This window comes from Phoca vitulina, unplaced genomic scaffold (assembly GCF_004348235.1).
Source record: "Phoca vitulina isolate PV1807 unplaced genomic scaffold, GSC_HSeal_1.0 scaffold20, whole genome shotgun sequence".
NCBI lineage: Eukaryota > Metazoa > Chordata > Mammalia > Carnivora > Phocidae > Phoca > Phoca vitulina.
In genome coordinates, this window is record NW_022589723.1 from 25,168,533 (window position 1) to 25,188,664 (window position 20,132).

The following is a 20,132-nucleotide window of genomic DNA, read 5'->3' on the forward strand; positions in this document are numbered from 1 at the left end:
CTAGTTTGAAGTGGTTAAAAGATTTCAGAGACATACACAAATTAACAGCTTGATTTTATCCCTATGTGTAAGTATAAAAAATATTTATTAACCCTCCCCCCCAAAAAAATGTCAACCCAAAGAAGCAAAGACTTTTAAAAAGTTAAAAAAGAAGTTAGAAAGTTTTATGATACAACCAAGTGAGGAATCTCAATATTCAGCTTTTCAAAAAGAAACTATATATATGTGATTACCAAAGAATTTTTAAACAGTTACCAGTTTTAAAGTAGCATACAACTATACAAGACTTCACTGATGCTTAATAAAACAATCCTAACAAGCATAAAACCAATAAACTAAACATACCCATTCAACAGTTATATAAAGGATTTTCAAGTATAATGAAATACGATAAGCATTTAAATAACTTTTAGTTATATAAAACCCTTGCTACACTTTTAAGAAACAGCACAACTTACATAGGGCTTAATCAATTGAATACAGAAAAGAAAAAGAAAAAAAGGATGGCTATGAATCCAAATTAAATCTAAGTTGGAGAATTTATCTCATAAAAGACCCAACTGCACATGCAATATTTTAGTATGAAATATAATTTACAATTGAGGAAAATGAATGATGGGCTTTTCTACTACTAAAATGTACGTAATTTCTGACATTTACTGTCTAGATCAACAACTCTAGAAACTCTGACATCAAAAGCCTGGTTTGTTTTTTTTGTTTGTTTGCTCGTTTCAAGATCTTATTTATTTATTTGACAGAGAGAGACATAGCGAGAGAGGGAACACAAGCAGGGGGAGTGGGACAGGGAGAAGCAGGCTTCCCGCAGAGCAGGGAGGCCGATGCGGGGCTCGATCCCAGGACCTGGGATCATGACCTGAGCTGAAGGCAGACACTTAACGACTGAGCCACCCAGGTGCCCCTCAAAAGCCTGTTTTTGATGAACTTTAGAGGTGATGAGGTATCAAAAGAGTTAAAAACAGTCAGAAAAACACTTTTTTGGCAGAATTTTTATTTTATTTTTATTTTAAGTAGGCTCCATGCCCAATATGGGGCTTGAAGTTACAACCCTGAGATTAAGAATTGCATGCCTGGCACCCCAGAAAGGTACTTTTTATACTCTTACACTTTCCATTCCCCCTGAGCAGGAGGAAGCTCAGGTTTTGGGGGGGGGTTTTTGTTTTTTTTTAACACTCATTCCATCTCTTCCACATAAAGCCTAGCTTAGTGCTTAAAAACATGTAAAATAAAAATGGTATTTCAATTGAAATCATATCTAAGAAGCTAAACTCAGAGCAATCATCAGCTCTCAACTTAGCTTCTTAAATACAAAATTAACATGAATCCAACTCAGCTCTTGTTTTTCCTTATGATTCAAGAAGTAATTCAAATAGCCAGTGTCTCTTCAGACTTTTAACATATTTGTTAGCTTTAAAAAAAATTGTTAGGCTTTTAATTTCTGTGTAAAGAGAAAACAGGCAAGAATAAAGAATATCACCTCCTAGGAAATCCACATCTGACACAAAAAGCAGTGTGACATATAGCTTAATAATATATGCTAAAGAGTACTGTATCTCACATAAAGTAGGTACTAAATAAATACCCTTTTTCTTTATAAATTTTTGCTCCAACCTGCTCAAATTTTGCTGGGAAAGATTTCAGCGCCAAGTCAGTATTTTTCAAAATTTTGTTTTTCCTCATGCATAACAATATTTTTATATAATTCAAATTTATTCTCTTGTTGTTCTTTACGAGCTGGCATCTGTTTGGGCTCCCTGGATTCTTACCTCTGCTTCTCAAAGTGTGCTGGTTTTTCCACAGAGTTAAAAGTGTCCTAGGGCGCCTGGGTGGCTCAGTTGGTTAAGCGACTGCCTTCGGCTCAGGTCATGATCCTGGAGTCCCTGGATCGAGTCCCGCATCGGGCTCCCTGCTCGGCAGGGAGTCTGCTTCTCCCTCTGACCCTCCCCCCTCTCATGTGCTCTCTCTCATTCTCTCTCTCTCAAATAAATAAATAAAATCTTTAAAAAAAAAAATAAATAAATAAATAAATAAAAGTGTCCTAGCTTTCTGCTACCTCACTCATGGTATGACAAAGATAAAACCAAGATACTTCCAGACTAACCCAAATCCAGTCAGGATCCATCAAAGGGAATATTTACGTCTTTTACAGATTCCTTGGGCCACCTTCTTGATACCCTCGTATATGAGCAGTAGGGAGAACTTAAGTTCTAAACTCCAAAAGAAAATGTCAAATCAAATGTCTGACCATTTGTTTCGAAAAGTTTGTAAGCATACTATTAAAAGGCATTAGGAAGAATTATCTTGTCAAATAAGAAAAAAGAAACGTATAAGTTCTCCAAAACATTATCTGGAACTTAAGAAAAAAAATCTGGTATCTTTCTATACTATATACAAATCATGTATTAGAAACAATTTTTGATTTATTATGTACGCAAATAATTAAACACAGAGGCAGAAAAAATAGTCTATTACTGACTACACAGTGTTTTGACTTTTGTAAATTTAGTTACTTGAGTGTTATTAATATATTTTATAGAATTTTAAAGCAGGAAGGGGCCTAAAAATTATCGTGTCCAAAATTCAAGGTTTTACTGAGGAAACTGAGGCTCATAAGAAATCTCTAGATAACACATGTGAAGTTAGTAGGGAACTCCGTCTCTGAATTACCACTGTACTCCCTTTCTCTACCTAGTTTATGACTGGTTCAATATACTTATTATCCTTCCTATAAAAATCACAAGTTTCTTTATTAAGTGGCTTTCCGCTCAAATGAAAAGTTGGTAGATGTGAACCATCAAATCTATAAAAGGCTGTAAAGTTAGACAAGTGGTGAGAAGACCAGAAAATAAAGACGACTGTCCATAATTTGGAAAACAAGGTAAGAAGGAAAAGGTTCAAAAATACATATATACACAACAAGAAAAAACAGGATCTAATATAACAGTATATGCATACTTCCTACCAAAAAGATAAACTATATTATTTCAGAGTTCTCAGATATTCTTTCTACTTATTTTTCTTAAATACCACTATGAAGAAGTATTTCAGAAAATTTACAGAAGTTCTATTAGGAAAAAGGAATAGTGGAATGATCCCTCATGCTTCTCTTCAATGATAGTTGCAACAAAAGGCATAAATTAAAAATACATATACAACATCAGAATCTCACTGTGAGCTATACTAAAAATCACTACTAAACAAGCTTGCCATTCTTCTCAGGCTATACTAACTAATACTCTTGGGTAAGTCCAAGAATACTTATTTATTCTAAATTTTCATCTATTTCAATATAGGACTATCATAATATTTCAGCATATTATATAAAACCCAGACTTGAACAATATAAAATTTACATTTTATGAAAGTCACACTAGCAAAATTCCTAATGAAACTGCAGTGCACTGGTAATGTACAAGCCTAAAACACAAGACCATAAAGTCAGGGACTGTAGGATAAAACATGTCTTTTACTAGTATCAAAGTAGAATAAGGGAAGGGAATAACAACGGACAGTTCCTGGCACATCACACACTTTCACATGAACAAGAGGACTGATAAAGAACAAATTTTCCACAAGTATTTTAAAAATCCTGCACCCCACAATACAATAAATCTGCCTGCTACTTACTGATTAGGAACAATCGCTAAAAAGGGTGAGATATTCCAGACTGCACAATATTTAAGCTGAAAATCTATTTCTTAATATTTTAGTGTATTTTATTATCCATCAAATTAAATATGCAATAAGCAACTGATACTTTACTTTTTCTGATTAAACTCTCTGGTAAGGGCCAGACCTAAACAAAAGTATTAATTATATACCTCCCCTTGTCAGAACTTTATGCTTATAAATGCTGTGTTCCCTTCATAATGCTTCATTCATTCATTCACTCATTCAAATAACTTAAATGACCACCATCTATATAAAAAAGGTAAATACAACTTAGACTTTGCCCTTCAAGTTTGCAGGGAACAAAAGACATATGCATGTAAACAAAGTTCTAATAAAATGTACTAAATGCTATAATTGATATATACATATTGCTAAGTGAGCTTAAAGAAGCAATGCTCACTTAGGCATCCCATTTATCAGAACTTATCCAAGTGAAGCAATTTCTGAAATCAAGAAAACTGATTTCTAATTTCTCAGCAAAACTAAGAGTATCTTTTAACCTAGCATCTATTATCAAAATATTTTAATATCCTAATGAATATTACTGAAGTATGTTACAAAATACTTATCTTTCCCTAACAATCTTTCCTGTAGCACTGCCTCACATGACTTTTATTTTCAAACAACTTCAAACTTTATTTCAAGAGCAATGGTTTTTCATGGAATTCTTAAGAATGGACTGTGGGCTTAAAGAATCTAAACATTTCTTCATTTAACATTAGTATCTGTAAACTTGGGATGTGATATACCCTTTCTTATTTAGGAAACTTGGGAAGCCAGTTGGAAAGAAATTTGCTCATATACTTAAACATAAAACAAAGAGCACAAAGAATGACTTTAATACACACAAACACACATACACACACACACACCCCCAGAGACTGTGCTAGTATTCAGAAATGCAAGTCATAAACGTCTAACTAAACAGAATAAATACCTTTTCAAGTATTTTCCCTTTTTCTAAGTTAACTGCACAGTATTTATTATGTTCTGTACTTTATTAAAATATAGTGAGATCTGATTCTAGGGGATTAAGCCTTACCATATAATCAGGAGAAATAAACTCTACTTGATTATTTTTTAAAAGATGAAAAATAGATAACAAGTCTAGCCACAATGCACAAGGACAGCACACATTGGGGCACAAGTGCTTTTTTTTTTTTTTAAGACTTTATTAATTTATTTGACAGAGAGAGAGAGCACAAGCAGAGGGAGTGGTAAGCAGAGGAAGAGGGAGAAGCAGGCTCCCCTTGGAGCAGGGAGACTGATGCGGGGCTCGATCCCAGGACCACGTGAGCTGAAGGCAGACGCTTAACAACTGAGCCACCCAGGTGCCCAGGGCACAAATTCTGAGACAGCATGAATATACAAGTATAACCACTGAGACAATAAAGTACAATACCTCAATTTGGATCTATTCTAGAGAATGTAGTGTGTGTATATATAGTTGATTAAACAGATTTCTGTTAAAAGTACCTAAGATGACCACTTACACACCGCATGAAATTTCCTGGCTCCAGGTCCTTTGTTGAGAGAAATAAGTAAGAATAAGTTCTCCATCATCTGAATATCTATAGTATTTTACCTATAAAGCACCATATCACATTTTCCTCTTATAAAATGACTAACACACATCTTGCTGCCCCTATTAGATCTATGTTTGATTTGTTTCTACCACCCACAGCCTAAACTAAGTAACCTTTAACTAGCAGTCAATAAATAAGTTTTTGGATTAATAACAGCATGCACACTCACATATGCTCACTCTCACTCACACACATAAATACACCAAAAGAAGACAGGGGAGCCTAGGAATTTAGTTTTGCCACAAGTGCGGTATGAATCACGTGACAGATAAAAATAAAAATCTATCATATAATAGAAATGTGGTATCCAAACCAAAGGCAGCCAGAATCTCAACTTTTCCTTCTGGTAGTTACACTATATTTGGAATATAGTATTAAACTTATTTTGAGGTGGTCACTAAAACCTTAGGAAGGCTTAATGATTGCTTATTATTTCATGGTACTAATAAAGAATGGGTAATTTAAAAATATCTGAAGATAAGGTTCACAGAAATTTATATGAATTGCTGCCACTAAAATTTTTATCTAGAAAATCAAACAGACCCTAAAATGAATCTTTTTACCTCCTTTATATCAAAGTAAGAGATTTTATAACTTATAAGTATTTTTTTCTACAATGATCATTACTTTTTAATATGGAAAATAAGTTAATTTAAGTAATCCATTTATTTCCATGCATAAAACACTTTAAGCTTCACAGCATTTATTATCTGATTTTTCATCCATTAATACCTTTCTTAAGCATCTGTACATCTGTACTTAAGCATAAGTACAAATAATAAACATTACTAAATAGTAGCCAGGATGCCTTCCTGTGAGGAACAAAAAATACAGTTCTAGAAAAATAAATATGAAATACACACATGAAAAGGAAGACAGAATGAATCAAATGCCAATGGTACATTTCACCTATTTAAAGGCTCCAAGAAAGGTGTAAGTAAATCTTTAAAGAAGAACTTTAACAGTACATTAAAAGATGATCAAGATTTAAGATAAATGACACAGAAAACAAGCTGTTCATGGCATATTCAGCAATTAGATCATTCTGGATGAAAAAGACACTTAATGTTGGGAAACAGAATAAAGCTTAGAAAAATAGACTAGAATTAATTTAGAGAAGTTCTTGAAAGCTAACTTAAGAAATCTGGCTTACAATCATTAATTGAAGACTTTAGAGCAATAAGCTGACATGAAAAAGGAAGCATTTAAGGAAGAGTCATCTTGTAGAAGTCCACAGGATAGTTTTAATGATAAATGGAGTGGAAGCTGGGAAACCTATTAGGAGCTAAATAAATCAGGGTTACAGCAGTAGGAAAAGCACAAAAGGAATAGATTTACTAATTACAGCAAGCAAGGCAGAGTCTAACAAAGAATACTCCCAAGATTTTGTATCTAAGTGTCCCTAACCCACAGAAAGAAAAAAAAATATGGGGTTTAAGTGAGCCAGGTCTGGCTCAAATCTATGCTGTGTAACTTTAAAGAAATCATTTAACTTCTCTGAGCCTTAGTTTTCTTGGATATAAAAAGATACTTACCTTGTTTGGGTTTTGAGAAGATTAAAATAAGAAGATGCATATAAAGCATCTATGCACCTGGGATACCCCAGGCACTAAATAAATGTGATTTTTACCTTTCTCCCTTGGGTTCCTGTTCTTTATCCCTTAACAATTCTGAGAAATGAGCATACAATAGCTAATCTGTCTTCAAACTCATTTGAGAATTGATAAAATGGAGTTAGGGGCGCCTGGGTGGCTCAGTCACTTAAGCATCCAACTCTTGATTTCGACTCAGGTCATGATTTCAGGGTCCTGAAATCAAGCCCCATGTTGGGCTCCACACTGGGTGTGAAGCCTGCTTAAGATTCAGTTTCTCCCTCTCCCTCTGCCCCACCAAACTCCTGTGCGCTCTCTAAATAAATAAATAAGTTAATGAGAAATAAAATGACTTAATGACATAAAACCAGCTACCTTCACTGTTGGCCCCCTAAGACAGATATATCGACCCATAAATCATATAAAAAGTAGTGGGAAATTATAAAAAAGAATCTTCTTTAGGGGCACCTAGGTGGTGCCGTCGTTGAGCATCCAACTCTTGGTTTCAGCTCAGGTCATGATCTCAGGGTCAGGAGATCAAGCCCTACGTCCCACTCTGTGCTCAGCGCAGAGTCGGCTTGAGATTCTATCTCCCTCTCCCTCTGCTCCTCCTGCTTGTGTTCTCTCAATCTCTCTCTCTCTAAAATAAATAAATAGGGGCGCCTGGGTGGCTCAGTCGTTAAGCGTCTGCCTTCGGCTCAGGTCATGATCCCAGGGTCCTGGGATCGAGCCCCGCATCGGGCTCCCTGCTCGGCAGAAGCCTGCTTCTCCCTCTCCCACTCCCCCTGCTTATGTTCCCTCTCTCGCTGTGTCTCTCTCTGTCAAATAAATAAATAAAATCTTTATAAATAAATAAATAAATAAATAAATAAATAAATCTTTTTTTAAAATCCTCTAATAATACAACAGAGGACTGGATTCATAAATTTAAAAACATTTAAGTTTGACTGTTTCCTTAATATAAAAAGGGTAATCCTTTTTAAAAGAAAACATTTTTTTGCATATATACCAAATTCTAGCGTAGGCTGAATTTCCAAATAGGGACCTTTCCTTTAGAGAAGGAAAATTAATGGTATAAAATTTCTTCTTTTAACTTAGATTAAATATAGGAAAACTTCAGACTCAGCAAGAAATTTACTCACCTTCCATGGGCATGGAAATTTAGACGTAAAAACTGGTCCTCATGTGAAATTGCTCTTTTGGCACGCTGGTGTTTTTGGTGTAATGAATCCGCATCATAAGATAATCCTTCATAATGTCTAATATATTTATTTAAAGGATTTCCATACTGACCTATAAAAAATAAACAGTTTGAATTAGTATCATCTTGATGGTCCGTTCTAGTTCTAATATGATTCCATGATTATTCGAATATCTACAAATACATATGAAACAATTGTCTCACTAATGTTAGTATTTTACTTTCACATACTTTTTTTTAAAAACTTATTGTAATGGGAATTTCACCCACACACAAAAGTTTGAATGTTAGCCATAGGTTTGTCTTTGATGTCTTTTATCAGGTTAAGTTTTCTATTAATACTCTGTTGATAAAAACTACCAGGAACAGATGCTGACTTTTGTCACCTGCTCTTTCTGCACCTAGTAAGTTGATTATATGGATTTTTTCTTTTTAGTTTATTATTTATGATGAATTAAATTGACTGATTTTCTAATATTAAACCAACTCTGCATTACTGAATAAACCCTACCTGGTCACAGTGTATTATCTTTTACAGTCATGAGAGACATTGGTCTATAGTTTTCTTTTTTTGTACTATCTTTGCCAAGGTTTGATATTAGAGTAAAAGAGAAATTGAAAAAGTATACACCTTTTTAAATTTTCTGGACACTTTTATATAGAATTGGTTATTAGTTCCTCCTTAAATGTTTGGTAGAGTTCACCAGTAAAGCCATCTTGGCCTAGAATTCTTTTTGTGAAAAGGAATTTAACTATAATTTCAATTTCATATATAGAAAAAGAGCTATTCAGGTTATCTACTTCTTAAGTGAGCGGTAAGAATTTGTCCATTTCGCCTAAATTGTTAAAGTTATAGAAATAAATTTATTCATAATATGCCCTTATATTTTTTTATATCTTTTGAATCTTCAGTGATGTTATCTCTCTCATTCCTGATATTGGTAATCTACAGCTTGTCTTTTTCATTCCTGATCAGGATGGCTAGAAATTTATTGATTTTATTGATCTTCTTAAAAAAAAACCTTTTATCTCCTTTCATTTTCCCTCATTTTGTTTTCTATTTGTTGATTTTCACTTTGATCTTCATTATTTCTTTTCTGCTTACTTTGAGACTGTTCTTTCTTGTTTGTTTCATAAAGTAATGCCAATGATTTAAGACTTCACTTCTTCTCTAATCCAGATGTTTAGTGCTATAAATATCCCCTTAATACAGCATTAGCAGCATCCCATAGATTCTGTTACGTTGTGTTACCATTTTCATTCTATTCAACATACTTTCTAATTTCCTTTTTGATCCATGTCCTATTAGAAGTCTGTTACTTCTAATCTATCAGACACTTATTTTATAACCCAGAATATGATCTCTCTTTGCAAATATTTCATGGACACTTGAAAAGAATGTGTATTCTGCTGTTAACAGTGAATGTTCTAGAAATGTCAATCTCTGCTCTTATTGAGTATTCTATAAATGTCAACCAGGTCAAGTTGGTTACCGAGGTTGTTCAAGTCTTCAATATCCTTATTGATTTTCTATCTACCTATTATCAAAACAGGGGTATTGAAAGCTCTATGACTAATTTTTTTCTATTTCTCCTTGCAGTTGTTTGCTTCATTGATTTTTGAAGCTGTTATTACATGCATAGATGTTAATGATTATCATGCCTTTTGGTTTAAATAATCCTTTATCATTATCAAATGATCTTCTTTATTCTTTGTAATATTCTATGTCCTAAAATCTACTTTGATATTAATATGGCCATTACCCTCTCTTTTGGGAGCTAACATAGTGTATCTTTTCCCATCCTTTTACTTTTTAACCCATTTGGTGGTGGTGGTGGTGGTGGTGGTGGTGTTTTTCAGATTTTTATTTTATTATTTATTTGTGAGAGAGAGAGAGAGCACGAGTGAGGGGAGTGACACAGGGAGAAGCAGACTCCCCAATGAGCGGGGGGGCCTGATACGGGGCTCATCCCAGGACCCTGAGATCATGACCTGAGCCGAAGGCAGACACTTAACTGACTGAGCCACCCAGGCACCCCTGAACTAATTATTTTTTATGATTCCATTATTATCTCTTCATTGGATTATCAGCAAAATCCTGTTTGGTTATTTCAATAGTTGCTTTAAGGCTTATAGTATATATCATTAACTTATCCCAGCCTACCTTTAAATGATATTATACCACTTCAGGTATAAGAACCTGACATTAATATACTTCCATTTCTCTCCTGCTGGCCTTTAGAGATTATTGCCATTGTATATTTTACATATATATATATATATATCTTATAAAGCTCACAATATATTGTTATTGTTTTCGTTGAAACAATTATCTTTTAATGAGGTTTAAATAACAAGAAAAAAAAATCTTCTCTAATTAATATTTCCAGGGTTCTTTATTTCTTTATGTGAATCCATATTTCTATCTGGTATCATTTTCCTTCTGGATGATTTCCTCTAACATTTCTTCTGCTGATGAAAAACTCTTCCAGCTTTTATATGTCTGAAGGTCTTTATTTTGTCTTCATTTTTGAAAGATATTTTCACTGGGCATTCCAGGCTTTCAGGTTTGTATTTTTTTTTCTTTAAATACTTTAAAAATGTTGGTCCACCATCTTTTCACTTGTATTCCTTCTGAGAAGAAATCTGTCATCCTTATCTTTGCTCCTCTGAATATAATGTATCTTTTCCCTCCCTAGTTTGCTTTTAAGATTTTCCTCTTTATCACTGGCTCTGAGCAATTTGATTACCATGTGTTTCTTCGTATTTCTTGAGCTTTATTTCAGTGAACTTCTTGGATCTGTGGGTGGACAGTTTTTCAACCATTACTTCTTCAATTTTTTTTTTTTTTTTAACTCTCTCCATCCTTCCCCAGGACTCGAATTACAAGTGTATCAGAACACTCAAACTTTTCCCACAGTTAACTGATGGTTTTTCATATTCATTAAAAATTCTTTCTTCTCATTTCAAATTGTTTCTACTGCTGTATCTTCTAGTTCACTAATATTCTGCAATATCTAATCTGTTGTTAATGCCATCCACTGCATTTTCCACTGAAAACAGTATAGTTTTCATCTCTAGAAGTTAGATTTGTGTTTTATATTTTCTATGTCTATACTTAACTTTTTAAATATATCAAATAGTTATAATACTCTTTTAATGTTCTTGTCTGTTAATTCTAATACCTGTGTCATTTCCAGGTTGATTCCAATTAATTGCTTATTCCTCTCATTATGGATTGCTGTTTTCCTGCTTCAGTGCATGCCTTCTAATATAATCTTTCACCAAATGGATGCCGGACATTGCAAATTTCACTTTGTTGGGTGCTAAGCTTTTTTGTATTTTTATAAATATTCTCAGGCTTTGTTATAGGAGAAAGTACAGTTACGTGGAAACAGTCTGATCCTTTTGGGTCTTGCGTTTATGATTTGTTAGGGGGTCTGGAACAGTGCTCAGTGTAGGGTTAATTATTCCCCACTACTGAAGCAAGACCTATCTGAGTAGTCTACCCCACTGCTTCACAAATTATGTGTTTTTTCAGTCTAGCCAGTGAGAACAGGCACTATTTCCTGCTCTATGTGAACACAGGGCACTGTTTCTTTCCCTGGCCTTAGGTAGTTTCTTCACATGTATTCACTGATCAATACTCCGCCAAACACTAGGGGAACCCTTTGCAGATCTCAGGGATTCTCTCTCTATGCAGCACTCTTCATTCTGATATTCTGTCTGTGAACTCTAGTTGCTTTGGTCCCCCTTGACTCTCAGTTTCATCTCCTCAACTCAGAGAGTCAGTTGGCCTGCATCTAGGTTCTCTCCCATATCACTGCAGATGGAAATTTTATCAAGACAGAGAGCTGAAGCAATCATAGGTCTGGCCTCATTTGTTTCCCCCCTCTCAGGGATCATTGTCCTTTACCATCAGGTGACTAGTGTCTTTGAAAGCTGTGGTTTCTCTGTTTTGTTTTTGTTTTTTTTTCCCTTAAGTTTCCTTAGTTTTTTTCAGGCAGAGGGATAAATTTGGTCCTGGTTTCTCCATCTTCACCATGAGCAAAAGTCAAAAAGAGTGATTCCTTAAGAAATCAAAATTTCTTCCTAAAGAAAACTGCCTTCTTTTATAAAACAGAACACCAAAATTAAAAAAAAAAAAAAAAACTATAATGGTTTATCTAACATATTCCATAAAGCCTAAGTGTCCATCACTAAATTTTCTATATACATACAAGTCAGTGGCTAATCATCGTACAGTTAAGGACACACATTCTTATGTCAAATCATCTGGGTTTAAGTTCTGAAGACTATGACAAGGTAAATATATTTAACACTACTGAGCTGTACACTTAGAAATGGTTAAGGTAACAAATTTTATGGTAAGCATTTTTTTTACTAGAATAAAAAAATTATCTGGTTTAAATACCATTACCTTCATTTATTAGCCTGTTTCCCTCATCAAATGGAAAACTGAGCTTCAGCGCCCCATCCTTAAAACTGGAGAGAAGTAGAATACCTTTCTCTTAAGGCTGTTTGGATTATGATTTAAGCCATGTGTCGTAATTAGCAAAGTACCTACAATAGCGTAGAGGCTCAGTAAATTATTCATCATTATCATCCATCTCCTCCATCTTTTCCTCTACTTCCTCCTCCTACACTTGCCTTTGAGACCTACATACACAAATTGAAGCCATAAAGTGAGGAATAAACACAGAACTGGGTTTTCATTCTGATACTTCCTAGCCATGACTAGATGAGCTGGGTAATTATTTAACTTTTTTTAAAATCTCAGAGTTCTTACCTGTAAAATAGAGACAAGGACTACCTTAAATGGATGTAAACTGCTTAGCACAAAGACTGGCATTAAAGGATCATTTAATGTAAACTATTATCAAGTCACTTCACTGTCCTCTTAAATGCACAGTTCTCAAGAGAGATAACAAGAATGGAGTCCAAAACTAGAATCCAAAATTATGTCTGCAACTAACAAAGACAATACAGTGAAGCCAGGATATGAGATGATAAAGCCTGCTAGTATGAAACTTTTAAAAATCAAAACTAAATAATGGAATCAGGTATTATACCATACATTTTCCATATTCTTTAAAAATATTTTTAAGTTTATACTTGGGTTTTAAGAAATCAAGAATGAGGAAGCTGTAGTATGAGAACTTTTGGGTAGTTTCTTTCAATTTGAAATTCAATGTAGGATTTCCATTGGATTAATGAACTGTATTTAAATGGACCGAGTAGCCACAGCACAAACTTGGCTTTGCAAAGTTACTGCTCCCACTCCTTTTTCAGCACCAAAAAAGTCAACTTTTTAAGTCACAGTTCAGACTTTTGATAACTTAAAACAATAACTACTGTAGTTCTGGTGACATGTGATAAAAGCTCAATTATTTGCATGGATGGAATCCTACTGGGAGAGTTATTAAACAGTCATCTTTTCTCCATCCCACACACAAAGGGATTTTCTAAGGGAAGATAATGTTTACTTTCACTGATAAAGGATCTGAGTAATGATTTTCTGAATCTTTATAATTGAGATAAAACATGATTCACAGATTTTAACTGGTAAAGTTAAAAATGCTACCTAGGAACATATAGTTATCAAGTCCACGTCATTATCATCTTCTACATAAGACCTATGTTTCTATGTTCACTATGCCTAAATATCAGTATTTATGAGATGATCTCAGTAATATAAAAATCATCGGGGCGCCTGGGTGGCTCAGTCGGTTAAGCATCTGCCTTCGGCTCAGGTCATGATCCCAGGGTCCTGGGATCGAGCCCCACATTGGGCTCCCTGCTCAGCGGAGAGCCTGCTTCTCCCTCTCCCTCTACCTGCTGCTCTGCATGTTTGTGCTCTCTCTCTCTGTCAAATAAATAAATAAAATCTTAAAAAAAAAAATCACTGAAGTTAAGATAATGTACTGAAACTATATTATGTAATTTATATACCCTAACACTTAATAAAACAAAGGGGGATCCATGAAGAAAAAAAAAAAACTTTTAAAAAGCAGCCCATTCTCACATATTAAAAAAATTCCTCAAGAACTGAAAACAAGTAAGAAAAGGATATAACCAGTGTGCTGGATTAAGCTTATACAGGCTCATGAGCACCAGATCTCTTCCCAAATCAGCATTCATTGACATTATGTTGGTAACTTGAAATCAGCCAGGGTGGGGGGTGGGGGGGGGGGGGGAGTATTTATACCACTGAAATTAGAAAAGGCTACAAATCAGGATTTTTTTCTTGTTTTCAAGAGAGCCAGTGCACTAATACAACACTGGGCACAACCTAATGGTATAATCTCTCAAACAGGCAGCCAAGGAAATAAACAGAATATTCTAATGAGAAAGTGGGAAAGCATAGCACACTGGACTCCTGATGCTGCTCCTAATGTTCAGAGGTCATATAATTCACTTTTTTTTAAATCTCAAAAGAGAAGAAAGCCCTGGAATTCTCAAAAAGGTTGAATATGATCATGACTCCATGACTGGAGAAAAGTGGGTAAAACACAAAATAGTCAGCCCCTCAAACTTTGGCTCAGAGAAAAGGGAAAAAGAAATTACTCACATTATATCACAGCAAAAAGAACAGGGCAGGGAAAAGCGACACAACCATAAACACTGTCCAAATATGCTAGAGCAAAAACAAAGAAACAAAACAAAACAAAAAGGCAAAATAGATAAGAATCCAATTAAGAAGGAAACAAAAACATTTGGAGACAATCCTGTACAAAGTGGACTCAATCTTAGATAATATTAAGGAAACCTTGTTAATATTCTTCAATACAACAGCATTATAGGTATATAAAAGAAAACTCTGAATTTTTGAAGCTATATTTTAAATATTTAGGGGTAAAGTGAACATGCATAATTTTCATTGAAGTGATTCCAAGCAGGACAAAAAGAGAAAGAACGCAAATTGTTAAATCAGTTTCCACTTCTGGCTGTAATGGAGAAAAGGGACTGAATTTAACCTACCACCACCATAAACAATTAGAAAACTGAACATAAGAATATAAGCAAATTAGGTGAGATCTACAATTGGCCCAACTCACTAACTACAAGCAGTTTCCAGGCCAATATGCAGGGTGGAAGAACCCAAGCAACCTGAGGATCTCAATGAATTGAGGAGCCAGAAACCTGCGTTCAGGGAGGCTGGGCATTCAGAATTTGTGGGTCAAGTGCCAGGAAAAGCTAAACAGAGAAGGAGCCATGAGACCTAAAAAGGGGTCCCCTTAAGTGTTTCGCTGAGTACTAATCTGAACATGTGAGAGAATAAACTATCACAGGCCAGAAAAATTAACCACACACAAAAAACATCAGCAGAACAATCTTCAAAAGCCAATAAAGGCAATCACCAAACCAATCCTACAAGAAATATTGAAAGGGGTCCTCTAAGCAAAGAGAGCCCAAAAGTAACATAGACCAGAAAGGAACAGAGACAATATACAGTAACAGTCACCTTTCAGGCAATACAATGGCACTAATTCATATCTTTCGATAGTTACCCTGAATGTAAATGGGCTAAATGCCCCAATCAAAAGTCACAAGGTATCATACTGGATAAAAAAGCAAGACCCATCGATATGCTGTCTGCAAGAAACTCATTTTAGATCCAAAGACACCTCCAGATTGAAAGCGGGGTGGGAGCGGGGGGTGGAAAGCCATTTATCATGCTAATGGACATCAAAAGAAAGCTGGGGTGGCAAGCCTTCTATCAGACAAATTAGATTTTAAACCAAAGACTATAATAAGAGATGAGGAAGGACACTACGTCATAATTAAAGGGTCTATCCAACAAGAAGATCTAAAAATTGTAAATATTTATGCCCCTAACATGGGAGCAGCCAATTATATAAGCCAATTAATAACAAAATCAAAGAAACACATCGACATAATATAGTAATAGTAGGGGACTTTAACATCCACCTCACTGCAATGGAGAGATCATCTAAGCAAAAGATCAACAAGGAAATAAGGGCTTTGAATGACACACTGGACCAGATGGACGTCACAGATATATTCAGAACATTCCATCCTAAAGCAACAGAATACACATTCTTCTCTAGTGCCCATGGAACATTCTCCAGAACAGATCACATCCTGCATCACAAATCAGGTCTCAACTGGTACCAAAAGACTGGGATCATTCCCTGCATATCTTTGGACCATAGTGCTTTGAAACTGGAACTCAATCACAAGAGGAAAGTTGGAAAGAAATTGAAAACATGGAGGCTAAAGAGCATCCTACTAAAGAATGAATGGGTCAACCAGGAAATTAAAGAAGAATTTTAAAAATTCATGGAATCAAATGAAAACACAAATGTTCAAAATCTGTGGGATGCAGCAAAGGCAGCCCTAAGAGGGACATATATAGCATTAAAAGCATTTCTCAAGAAACAAGAAAGGTCTCAAATATACAACCTAACCCTACACCTAACAGAGCTAGAGAAAGAACAGTAAATAAAGCCTAAACCCAGCAGGAGAAGAGAAATGGTAAAGATTAGAGCAAAAATCAATGAAACAGAAACCAAAAGAACAGTAGAGCATATCAACAAAACTAGCACCTGGTTCTTTGAAAGAATTAATAAGATTAATAAACCCCTGACCAGACTTATCTAAAAGAAAAGAGAAAGGACCCAAATAAATAAAATCATGAATGAAAGAGGAGAGATCACAACCAACACCGAAGAAATACAAACAATTATAAGAACATATTATGAGCACCTATATGCCAACAAATTAGACAATGTGGAAGAAATGGATGCATTACTAGAGACGTATAAACTACCAAAAATGAACCAGGAAGAATAGAAAACCTGAACAGACCCATAACCAGCAAGAAAATTGGAGCAGTAATCAAAAATCTCCCAACAAACAAGAGCCCAGGGCCAGATGGCTTCCTAGGGGAATTCTACCAAATATTTAAAGGATTAATACCTATTATTCTGGAACTGTTCCAAAATATAGAAATGGAAGGAAAACTTCCAAACTCTATGAGGCCAGCATTACCTTGATCCCAAAACGAGACAAACACCCCACCAAAAAGGAGAACTACAAACCAATATCCCTGATAAACATGGATACAAAAATTCTCACCAAGATACTAGCCAATAGGATCCAACAGTACATTAAAAGGATTATTCACCACAACCAAGTGGGATTTATTCCTGGGCTTCAAGGTTGGTTCAACATCTGCAAATCAATCAATGTGATACACTACATTAATGAGAGAAAGGACAAGAACCGTATGATCCTCTCAATAGATGCAGAAAAAGCATTTGACAAAGTACAGCATCCTTTCGTGATTAAAACTCTTCACAGTGTAGGGATAGAGGGTACATACTTCAATATCATAAAAGCCATCTATGAAAAACCCACAGCAAATATCATTCTCAATGGGGAAAAACTGAGAGCTTTTTCCCTAAGGTCAAGAACACGGCACAGATGTCCACTATCACCACTGCTGTTCAACACAGTACTAGAAGTCCTAGCCTCAGCAATCAGACAACCAAAAGAAGTAACAGGCAACCGAACTGGCAAAGAAGTCGTTAAACTCTCACTCTTTGCAGATGATATGATACTTTATGTGGAAAACCCAAAGACTCCACCCCAAAACTGCTAGAACTCATAGAGGAATTCAGCAAAGTGGCAGGAAATAAAATCAATGTCCAGAAACCAGCTGCATTTCTATACACCAACAATGAGACAGAAGAAAGAGAGAAATTAAGAAGGTGGGGCAACTGGGTGGCTCAGTTACTAAGCATCTGCCTTCAGCTCAGGTCATGATCCCAGGGTCCTGGGATCGAGTCCCACATCAGGCTCCCTGCTCGGCGGGAAGCCTACTTCTCCCTCTCCCACTCCCCCGGTTGTGTTCCTGCTCTCGCTATCTCTGTCTCTGTCAAGTAAATAAGTGAAATCTTTAAAAAAAGAAAAAAAAATTAAGGAGTCAATCCCATTTACAATTGCACCCAAACCCATAAGATACCTAGGAATAAATCTAACCAAAGAGGCAAAAGATCTGACCCAGAAAACTATAGAATACTCATGAAACTGAGGAAGACACAAAGAAATGGAAAAATATCCCATGCTCACAGATTGGAAGAACAAATATTGTGAAGATGTCAATGCTACCTAGAGCAATCCACACATTCAATGCAATCCTTATCAAAATACCATCAACTTTTTTCAAAGAAATGGAACAAATAATCCTAAAATTTGTATGGAACCAGGGAAGACCCCAAATAGCCAAAGGAATGTTGAAAAGAAAACCAAAGCTGGTGGCATCACAATCCTGGACTTCAAGCTCTATTACAAAGCTGTAATCATCAGGATAGTATGGTACTGGCAAAAAAACAGACACACAGATCAATGGAACTAATAGAGAACTCAGAAATGGACCCTCAACTCTATGGTCAACTAATCTTCGACAAAGCAGGAAAGAATATCCAAAGGAAAAAAGACAGTCTCTTCAACAAATGGTGTTGGGAAAATTGGACAGCCACATGCCAAAGAATGAAACTGGACCATTTCCTTACACCACACACAAAAATAGACTCAAAATGAATGAAAGACCTAAATGTGTGACAGAAATCCATCAAAATCCTTGAGGAGAACAAAGGCAGCAATCTCTGTGACCTTGGCTGCAGCAACTTCGTGCTAGACACATCTCCAAAGGCAAGGGAAACAAAGGCAAAAAATGAACCACTGGGACTTCATCAGGATAAAAAGGTTTTTGCACAGCAAAGAAAACAGTCAACAAAACCAAAAGACAACCGACAGAATGGGAGAAGATATTTGCAAATGACATATCAGATAAAGGGCTAGTATCCAAAATCTATAAAAAAAACTTATCAAACTCAACACCCAAACAACAAATAATCCAATCAAAAAATGGGCAGAAGACAAGAACAGACATTTCTCCAAAGACGACATATGAATAGCCAACACAAATATGAAAAATTGCTCAACATCACTCGTCATCAGGGAAATACAAATCAAAACCACAATGAGATACCACTTCACACAAGTCAGAATGGCTAAAATCACATCAGGAAATGACAGATGTTGGTGAGGATGCGGAGAAAGGGGAACCCTCCTACACTGTTGGTGGAAATGGAAGCTGGTGCAGCCATTCTGGAAAACAGTATGAGGTTCCTCAAAAAATTGAAAATAGAGCTACCCTACGATCCAGCAAGTGCATTACTGGGTATTTACCCCAAAGATACAAATGTAGTGATCTGAAGGGGCACGTGCACCCCAATGTTTATAGCAGCAAAGTCCAAAATAGCCAAACTATGGAAAGAGCCCAGATGTCCATTGACAGATGAATGGATAAAGAAGATGTGGTACATATATACAATGGAATATTATGCCACCATCAAAAAAGGAAATCTTGTCATTTGCAATGACGTGGATGGAACTAGAGGGTATTATGCTAAGTGAAGTAAGTCAATCAGAAAAAAACAATTATCATATGATCTCACTCATATGTAGAATTTAAGAAACAAGGCAGAGGATCATAGAGGAAGAGAGGAAAAAATGAAACAAGACAAAACCATGGAGGGAGACAAATCATAAGAGTCTCTTAATCTCAGGAAACAAACTGAGGGTTGCTGGAGGGGAGACGGGTGGGGGGAGGGGTGGCTGGGCGCTGGACATTGTGGAGGGTATATGTTGTGATGAGCGCTGTGTGCTGTGTAAGACTGATGAATCACAGACCTGTACCCCTAAAACAAATAATACATCATAGGTTAATAATAAAAATAAATGAATGGATGAATGAATGCCAATAAAGGACTGAGAAGTGTTCATATTCCCACCATCCAGGGAAGAAAGACCTGTAATATATGGAGCATTGGGTAGAGCCCTCAGAAAAACATCACCTTATTCATGGGGTGAAATTAGCCAAACACGCTAACAAAGCTTAAAGGTAACATTCCAAAGGATTAAAGTGATTCCAAGTAGTTTAACTATACACCAAAAAAGTCAGACGGTATCTAAAGGAGAGACAAAATCAAACATGCAAAAAAGTAATAATCAGAATGATCTACATCCAAT

The 20,132-nt window shown here is 35.6% G+C and overlaps 1 protein-coding gene across 4 annotated transcripts in view; it reads right to left on the minus strand.

Annotated features, from left to right (window-relative positions):
- ADAM10 (ADAM metallopeptidase domain 10) overlaps positions 1–20,132 on the minus strand; it is a 136,037-nt gene that overhangs the window by 90,973 nt on the left and 24,932 nt on the right. For 2 of the 4 annotated variants that reach the window (XM_032418012.1, XM_032418015.1), the window contains exon 2: positions 8,011–8,161. In XM_032418012.1, the coding sequence (XP_032273903.1) occupies positions 8,011–8,161 (151 nt within the window). Of the gene's footprint in view, positions 1–8,010; positions 8,162–12,489; positions 12,512–12,632; positions 13,745–20,132 lie in introns of those variants that run through there. The other 2 variants (XM_032418013.1, XM_032418014.1) reach the window with 2 other exon arrangements.